Source organism: Crassostrea angulata, chromosome 6 (genome assembly GCF_025612915.1).
Source record: "Crassostrea angulata isolate pt1a10 chromosome 6, ASM2561291v2, whole genome shotgun sequence".
NCBI classification, from domain to species: Eukaryota; Metazoa; Mollusca; class Bivalvia; order Ostreida; family Ostreidae; genus Magallana; species Magallana angulata.
In genome coordinates, this window is record NC_069116.1 from 32,258,174 (window position 1) to 32,267,324 (window position 9,151).

The following is a 9,151-nucleotide window of genomic DNA, read 5'->3' on the forward strand; positions in this document are numbered from 1 at the left end:
TGTGTCGGGGGGGGGGGGGGGGGGGGGCTGACTATCTTTGTAGGGATTTTCAGAGTTTAAGATATGGAGTAAATAAAATAGTGTACGCTCTAAGTTACTAATACACAGCTGATCTCTTTTAATTTTTTAAAATTATGCATGAATATGCAGAAAATCGGTCGGTGCTTCAGAAATATTGAATTCATCATACTCATATCCACGAAAGCTGTAAGGTTCGACAATTTTCTCAACAAATGTTTGTAGACTAGACACCAGTGATTTCCTCTTATTTCAGTTTAAGATGTTCAAATCTTCCGTTAAAGTCTGCAGCTGCGCAGTTCTAAGTGATTAAAAAGAACATTGTTCTGTATTAGACCACTTGTTTGCTCAGTTTTGCATACTAAACGCGATCTTGATATTTTGACACGGTATGTCATCGAATGCTTAAGAAATAAGAACCATTTCAACAAGAGCTTGGTAGTTGAGTCAAACGGCTGTGTGACGTAGGCCTGTATATTTCATTGCAGGCCACTCAGCCATCATGATGGCTCTTTGAAATCAACGGGATTTGTCTGGCTTTTGAGCGAAGACTACGCAATCGGTGTTTATTTCGCTTGAAATCAGCGTCATTTTAACTTGTTTTGACGCAAGATATAGATCGTTATATCCTACTGAAAGTCCAAGGTCTTGTTAAACTGGTTCTAAGTATACGAGTTTTCGTGAATGTTGCAGAATAAACTCATAGGTTGAAAAATGTTGATTTGATAGAATCATTTTAACAAGAGCTTGGACTTTGGGTAGTTGTGTCAAACAGCAATGTGACGTAGGCCTGTCTTTTTCATTGCTGGCCACACAGCCATGGCTCTTTGAAATCAACACGATTTGTCTGGCTTTTGAGCCAAGACTACGCAATCGGTGCAGATTTCAATTGAAACCGGAGTCAGATTTGACTTGTTTTGACGCAAGAAGTAGATAGCTACGTCCTACTGAAAGTCCAAGGCCTTGTTAAAATGGTTTTATATAAAAGTAAAGGCGTTAGCCGAGGCTTTTAAATTTCAAACAACATTTCGAGACCGATGAGGTTATTCTGCAACATTCACGATAACAAGAGCTAGTATTTGATAGAACTACAAGAATTCAAACTTAATTCATTTTCATTTATACGCTGTGATTGAACTAACTATACAATTTTTTAAGAAAAAAATATACCTCATTAGGCTCATATACATAACTAGTACTGATAAAGATTATTTAAAATATTTAGATTTATTTTTAATTTTTTTTTTATATATTTTCAGCATTAAAAATTCAAAATGTATTCAGTGAAGGTCCTACCTGAAATAGTAGGAAGAACATTTTGCTATTTTTTGTTTGCGGCCTAAATAAGGAAGCTTTTAGCATATCATGATCTGTGTTAAGTTTATTTCCAATTAGAAAAAGAACTCGCTGGGAGCTCGAGTTAAAAGAACATTTCAACGATAGAAGGTATAAGGTATCTAAGATGACGAAGTAAAAAAAAGGGAGCGTGTTGTTTTGCCCATCTTCGCTAGCCAAGGGTTTTCGGTCCACTTTGCTCCCCATAAACCCAAGGGGACCGAAAACCCTTGGCTAGCGAAGATGTGTTTTGCCTTGTTCAGCAGACGACTGTACTGTGTTGCCTTTGGTAGAGAAGTCGTCATTGGTTTATCTCTGTATGTTGCAAAGTACTTGATTTCAGATGTTACAACAACATGAATGACGACACACAAAAGGAGTAACGAATTAAATTATGAAAATATCACAATGTTGAAGTTCTATTGGGAAGAACACCCCCCCCCCAAAAAAAAAAAATAAAGGGGGGGGGTACTGTTTTGTCCGTTCGAATAAACTTTTTTCCTTAAAATTTATATTGGCAATGACTGAACTGAAGAGATTTGAGATGAAAATATGAAAAATAACAGTTCTTTAATTGGTAGTTCATGTGGGTATGATAATAGGGAGCATTGCTGATGCGGGTTATTCTTATTTTTATTTTAAATGTTATGCTCGTTGCCTTTATACCCAAATGAACCACCAAAGAAAGCTTGTTATTTTTTTAATTTTGCAATCTAATGAGGTTTTCATAGCTCTTAAAAAATAAAATAGTCAACAACTACATTGTATAAAAAATAATATCATATTTTATTTTTTGAACTTGTATCATAATTTAACAAATTAATCCTAAAAAGTGGAATGTTGTTTATGCTGATAATTCGTATTCTTCCATTATGCAGAGGCTTCTTCTTTCTAAACAAAGGGAAATAAAAAAATATCTTATATATCTATATATAGTATGGATATACGTGTTCAAGGTACGTACATGTACGCTTATATCGAAGTTTTTAAACGACTAAAGGATACATGCAGTTGTTAAAGGCAATCTATCAGTGTGAACAATAGAAATGTTGTAAAATCAGTCAAAATTCATGAAGTTTGTTATTGTATATAAATTTGCGGTGAAATAAATATTAACAAGTATAATATCTAGAGGTAAAGAATTACCTTGAAATCAGAAAAGCTGAAGAAAAACAATTTTCTCGGCATGAAGCCATCATCATCATCATCATCATCATCATCCCCATCGTCATCGAGGACAATCTAAAAACAATAGAAAAGAGAAACATTTTTTTTTACCGGAATCATTATTTAATCATAAGTTATAGTTCGTATTTCAGTGAAGGGGGTCATGAAAACTTTTGAAAAAAAAAATTGACAACGCCGCATTCTCCTCTCTCAGATTATACAAAACTTTAGCTCATCAAGTTTTATGAGTGTTTTATATATTTCTTCAGGGACGTATATCCTTGATTTCTTGATAAAATGCAAAATAATAACAAAATGTATAATTACCTGATTTCTAACATTGAAACCGGCCTTTCCTTCATCTACTTCGTGCTTTATCGGCTGATTGGTTTTGACAGCTTCCAATTCAGGATCTTTTGGCGCAGGCTCCTTTGATCCGGTCCTTGATGCGTTGAAACTTTGTTCGGCTTTTTCATCTCTGCGAAGACATTTTAAATAGTTATTAAATATGATAGTTATATGAGTGTTGTCTATACATATAATATACATTTATATTAAATTACTGAATTGATATTTATAGTTAACATTTTATACATCTCACGCCCGCCGAGTATGTACATAATTAAAATAGAAAGAAATAAGAAAATAGAACTATGAAGTACAATAAATTATTAATATAGAATTACAAATACATGTACGCATGTAGTAAAAAAAAAAAAGAAGATATTTTACCCGAAATCAACAATTTTGTCTTCACTGTCCTTCGCTCTTTCCAAATCTTTATGTCCTTCATCTTGAAAGTTTTCTCTCTCTTTCTTCAAGCCTTCATCGTCTACGTGCCTAGCATCTTCAGGCGGCGAAGTATTTATTTCTTTCACATGAGTAAAATTTTCTTCGTTTTCTTGCTTTACCTCCATACCAGCCCCTTCATCTTTTTTTATATGACTTTCCTCTCCAAACATCGACTGGTTTACTTCGCCCTTCCTCTTTAATCCATCTTCAACTCCCTTTATCATTTCTGATTTTACTTCGTCAAGTAAGTATTCAACCAACTTATCAAACTGTACACCCTGTTGCTCGTCTTCTTCGACATCTGTTTTTGGTGATTGAACCACAAAATTCTCAATCTCACCATTTGGCTTCCCCTCATCTTTCTCTGTAACTGCCATCCCAGTACCCTCAATTTCATTCTGACTCCAATCTTTTTCCCCGTCTCCTTCTAATGTTTGTACTACCTCATCCTTTATATCAAACGCCCCAGGGTCGTCTAACATTTTTCTATTGGGAGCCCCCATGGTTTTGTCAAGATGCTCTGTTTTCTCCGAACTCTTCATCTTTTTAACGTACGGCCGTTTCCTCCGTTTACGCTTGATGTGCCTTTCTAGCGCAAGGAGTCTTCTTTCCTCCAATACGGGAATATTCTTAATCCGACGGTGCATTTCTCCATTTCCGATTCCATTTGCTCTCTTTACATCTGAACGTTGAATCTCCAGTCCCTCTGTTATTGGACCGTTTTCCTATTTTTAAAGAAGACAAAAGAGATTGTAAAATTTTGTCGCAACTTCATGATTTATCGATAACGCATACAAAATTAATTTTACTTACCATATTGGAAACTGGACCATTTCTAGAATCTGACTGTGACTCCATTTTACTGTGATTTGAAACGACAGATGTCTTCTATAACCACATATGAGATATGAAGTTTTTATGCATACATACAATATCTAATTGTCCAAACTACCGACAACCGTGAGATTTTTCACTCTGTGTATGCTGTAGTGATAGTGATTGCGTCGTTTTGATTGTGACGTTATACCATGTGACTATGATTGTGACGTCACGTTAACTCACAATTCGAAAACGGAAGACTGATCCGGCGACGATGTAACGAAGAATAATTGTTTGAAAGTTATTTCTAATTCAGAATCAAATGGCCTCTCCCTTTGTTGTATTTACACTGTTAAATAGCAGGATCTTCACAATTGTTATCAGACAATTTTAAAGGGGCATGGTCACAATTTTGGTCAAATTTTATTTTTCTGTTTTTATTATTTACAATGCTTTAGGAATGTATTTTTAATGATCGAATGAAATTTGGGTGCCAGTCGATGAGCTTTAAGCAAGATACAGGGCTCACAATTCTTCGTCATGTAAACAAGGTTCGTGTCCTGTTTTTGTCTATATACCACTATTATTCATTTTTTAAATATCAAATTCATAATTTTTTTAGATATATATAGTAGCTACAGATAGATCAATTGCGTATAAACTTTCTTTGCCCCCCCCCCCCCCCCATTTTTAACATGCTGAGTGTATAGACTCAATAGGGACGTATATGCTAGTATATATACGTCCCAGATACTTCTTATTAAATTAAAACAGAATAACAACCCCCCCAACCCCCACCCCCCCCCCCCCCGAATCGTATCAATCCGGAATCACAATTATGGGTTTGGTTTATTATTTACATTTTTCCCGAACCTTCAGCTTTATTCTCGCAACGAACGAGAATTGAAAAACCACAATATTGTTATCCAGTCTTTGTTGTAAACAAACATAGAAATCGTTTTTTGTGAGATATCCTCTTTGGAGGACTAAATAAGTATATGTGAATCATATTTATCTTTTAGTGTGAAGCATCTATAGTAGAAATGAAGGTAGGTTGAACCATTGCATAATAGGTTTGTCATTATCGAGGGGGTGGAACCTCACGTGAAGTAAATGGATTCCTTTGACCTATTTATGAGGCAATAGTGCACACAATTTTGGATACTGGTTACACATAATACATACCATATTAGAAATGCATATCAGCTTTCCATTCCTTTATTTACCAAAATTTAACATGATTAAGAACCCTCAAGGGGGGAATAGATGGTTGTTATTGTATTTTCATTTACTCGAACAAATAGATCTACACAAACCAGAGGAAAAGAAATGCATGATTGAGAGGTAACAGACAAAGACATGTTTACATCTAACCTGTGATATCTCATCAGGGAAAACTCTTTACTCTAATTCTTTTATTAGTGCACATTGTCTTCCTGTAAAATTATAATTTTATAAACACTTCAAATATGTCACCTGTGTTCTAAATATGTGTCATGTATCATTCTTTAATGTACATTCGTCCAGAAAAAACAAAATCAATATCAATATTATATGCTATTTTTGATCCAGACTTATGAAATGTACATCAGCATTGTAGTGACGCATATGATGGTATCTTGTAGATCCAGATGGAGGGTTTCCAAAAGCTTCAAGATGATTTAGAAAAAGTAATAGAAAAGGAGGACTCCAATTCATCAATTACTACAGACTCGGATGAAAAACATGAGTTCCGAAATTTGCGAGAACGGTTGATGTACATCCTTCACACGAACAAGTTCAACATCATTGTTGTTGCCCTGGTAATTCTGGATTCACTCCTTGTGATTGCAGAGCTTCTCTTAGATATGAACATCATTGAGGTTTCTGACCATAGAGGAGGTGCCGAGCTTGCCCCAAAAATCCTGCATTACTCTAGTCTTGCCATACTCAGTGTGTTCATTGTGGAGATTTTCGTCAAGTTGTACGCTTATCGACTGAGCTTCTTCCGACACAAGATGGAGGTGTTTGATGCAGTTATCGTGATCGTGTCCTTTATTCTCGACATTATTTTCCGCAACAAGGAAGGCCCTGAAAGCGGTGCTGGGTTGTTGGTCATTCTGAGATTGTGGCGAGTTACTAGAATTCTCAATGGTAAGCTCATGTGGTTCATATTTTTAGGTAAAATGTAATAGTATCTTTAAATAAATTTTGTTGTTGTAAAAATGCAATATAGTATAAAAAGTTTTCATCACCAAGTCATGTAATGGTATTGCTTTGTATTATCTACATGTCCTATAATTGTTTTCTAATTACATATGTGTACGTACATACTACTGTGTCATAAAGAGAAAGATTTTTTATGTTGTTATTTTCACGGCATCTGTTTCTGTTCCAGGTATTGTGGTATCTGTGAAGAAACAAGCAGAAAAAAAGATCCAAAGAGAAAAACGATTGCGCATGGCCTGTGAGAAAGAACTGTCGAAATACAGAGAATACTGCGCTACGCAGGAACAAGAAATCGAGCTAATGAAAGGCCTGCTTCTCAAACACGGAATCGACCTGCATGAGTCCCAATCTCAGCCCCCAGAGGTCAGCAAGAAGGATATCATAGCAGACATCAATCTTGTGGCTGAGAGTGAGAAGGCCCCGCCCTTTCCACCAGAGACCCCGCCCACTGGGGAACACTCAGACACACCTGATACAAACTAGCTCCCATCTGAGAATAAAGTTTAGTTATAGTGAAAGTCATTTATTTTTGTGAACATATTGTATACAGATTTGTATGGCATTTTTTTTTTGTCGGTAAACCTTGTATTTATACACCCCCCCTTCCCCACCCTTAACCCATCCCCTTTTTCCAAATGTGTTCCATATATATCCCATTTACGCATCTATTGTGAAATATTTGTTGTGAGGAACTAGCTATATTGCCATATTTAATCAAATTTTTAAAATCCTGATATTAGATTGTAAGAATTTGTGCTACTAGGGAAATATTTACTAACAATTCTACATAAAATGTACCAGGTGATAATTTGGTTTTTTTTTTTGGTTTTTTTGGTTTTGTTATTTGCCAGTGAGGAAAATCTCAGAAAGTTCATTCAAGGAGAAGACTGCTTCATTTGCCAAGGGTGACAATCCATTACTTTACTCCAAAGAAATGAATTGTCTCCTTTAGTGATGAAACATGTCTAGAATATTGCTATTATTTTACATTATATTTATACTTTACAAAATATAACAGTTCAGTAGTGCTTATCCCCATTTTTCATGGTGGTTTTTAAAAATTTTTCAATATACTATATTTACATGTGTGAAAAAAATGTTACGTTTGCCTAATGTATGATCAGAGTATTTTTATAGATTTATTTTCAACTGGAAATGGTTTATCAGTAAAATTATCAGTGAACAATAATGCTTTTAATGCTGTACAAAAGAAAGGTTTTCTTTGATGGGTTATATGTTGGATTTCTGTCAAAAGCTGTTTTTTTTCCCTGCTAGATGCTCAAAATACCTGTTTCCCTTGGCAATTGAAAGAGCATCAATTTAAGATTCATGTGCTTTTATATACATTCCACTATGTGCATGTACCATGTTTGATTATTTAGTCCATTTGAATATTGTTAAATGCACTTAGTTATTACATATATTTTATAGTGAACACTCAATGTAAATGTGCAGTAAAACATGCTAATAACAAAGTGTCAAGGATGGGCATTTTTACTTCATTCTAAGCATAATTTGTTACATCCATCGAAATAACAACATGCAATAAACTCACAGGGAATGAAAATCACTTCGCTGTAAGCGTCAATTCGTTATAGGCGTTTTCACTATAACCGTGTTTTCACTTTCTTTCAGTATGATCTTACAGTTAGGAAATTTTAAAATATGATTACAGTTCATGTGTTTTTTCATCACTGATGAAAGAAAAAAGAGAAAGGTCATGCTTTGATTTTTTTTCCGATTATGATAGGCAGTTACTCTGTGCAATACTTAAATTTTTTGTTACTTGAAGTATGTGTATCTAGAAATATGGGAGTTATTTCCATATTAACAAAACTACTCAATTTGATGGCTTGTACATGGAAAAATGAATTATTTTACTTAACCGATTTTATTTTGTCCAATTAGTGTCTTTCGTGAATTTAATTTGGTTTTGTTGTTTATTATTAAAAATGTCCTAAATTTTGTGTATTTATAGTAAATAGTCTGTAGATCTGTGACCCCCCCCCTTTTCCCACAATCTCATTATGAATACAAAAACATAATGAACATGTATTCATAGTTTAGTTATTTTAATTACAGTACTATTTTCTTTTTGTCTTGATGCCAGGTTTGTATCATTTACGAACAAGTAGTTTTGATCAGAACTATATTCTTTAGATCTTATTTATGTGGAAGATACTGTTCTTAAAATCAATTTTACACATCAAGAATACATACCCTGGTACTTATATAAATAATTGATGTTGGCTTGTACAATAACATAATATAAACTCCCCCCCCCCCCCCCCCCCCACCCCCCCAAGGCTTTTCCCGTCCCTCCACCAAGCTGATAGAATGCTCCTCCCCTGATGCCTTTTTATGTCAGGTGTACTTATAACAGACATCCCAGTATACATGTATTTATGTAGACTGTAATATATATAGCCCCATTATTGCCAAATGAAGTAGTAATCTCAGAATGAATTTGTAATCTCCCCTTTTTATTTGTTAACATCTGTAATTTTTACCTTAACTAGGAAATATTAAATTTGTAATATTTGTTGAGTAAAACTTGAAGTAAAGAAAATGATGAGGAAAACCATATTGGTATTCTTATACCAAAAGAAATTAGCTGGCCTGTTTAATTATTTCGGGAACTACAGACCTGCAGCTAACAAGTAGTATACATGTATATAAAGCACATACAAGTATTTGAAGTAAGTTTTTCTGAAAATCAATTGTACATGTACCATTTCTGATTGACTATTTCTCTTCTTTGGGTTCAAATTCTCCTGTTTATTTTTAAAATTTTCTTCATTGTACATGTTCA

At 34.4% G+C, this 9,151-nt stretch overlaps 2 protein-coding genes across 3 annotated transcripts; one reads left to right on the forward strand and one right to left on the reverse strand.

Annotated features, from left to right (window-relative positions):
- Window positions 1-2,223: 2,223 nt before the first annotated feature.
- Window positions 2,224-4,229, reverse strand: LOC128187457 (cilia- and flagella-associated protein 251-like). The gene is made up of 5 exons (XM_052857895.1): window positions 4,126-4,229; window positions 3,253-4,037; window positions 2,848-2,998; window positions 2,500-2,595; window positions 2,224-2,244 (listed from the first exon to the last, which is right to left on the reverse strand). The coding sequence occupies exons 1-5, from the start codon at window positions 4,168-4,170 to the stop codon at window positions 2,224-2,226; spliced, it is 1,098 nt and encodes a 365-aa protein (XP_052713855.1). The 5' UTR covers window positions 4,171-4,229.
- A 769-nt stretch (window positions 4,230-4,998) lies between these two features.
- LOC128187888 (voltage-gated hydrogen channel 1-like) lies at window positions 4,999-8,525 on the forward strand. Of its 2 annotated transcripts, none has more exons than XM_052858540.1 (3): window positions 4,999-5,180; window positions 5,757-6,264; window positions 6,509-8,525. In XM_052858540.1, exons 1-3 carry the CDS (start codon window positions 5,175-5,177, stop codon window positions 6,820-6,822), a joined length of 828 nt encoding a protein of 275 aa, XP_052714500.1. In that variant the 5' UTR covers window positions 4,999-5,174; the 3' UTR covers window positions 6,823-8,525. The 2 variants fall into 2 exon arrangements, with proteins under 2 accessions (XP_052714500.1, XP_052714501.1); XM_052858541.1 differs by lacking the exon at window positions 4,999-5,180 and adding an exon at window positions 5,233-5,475.
- The last annotated feature ends 626 nt before the right edge of the window (window positions 8,526-9,151 follow it).

Excerpts from the sequence above, each read along its gene's own strand:
- LOC128187457 (XM_052857895.1), bottom strand. The coding sequence starts at position 4,170 with ATGGAGTCACAGTCAGATTCTAGAAATGGTCCAGTTTCCAATATG. Across the intron at positions 2,596-2,847 it reads GTTTCAATGTTAGAAATCAG|ATTGTCCTCGATGACGATGG; the intron begins GTAATTATACAT and ends TATTGTTTTTAG. Across the intron at positions 2,245-2,499 it reads TCAGCTTTTCTGATTTCAAG|AAAGAAGAAGCCTCTGCATA; the intron begins GTAATTCTTTAC and ends CCCTTTGTTTAG.
- LOC128187888 (XM_052858540.1), top strand. Across the intron at positions 6,265-6,508 it reads AGTTACTAGAATTCTCAATG|GTATTGTGGTATCTGTGAAG; the intron begins GTAAGCTCATGT and ends TTTCTGTTCCAG.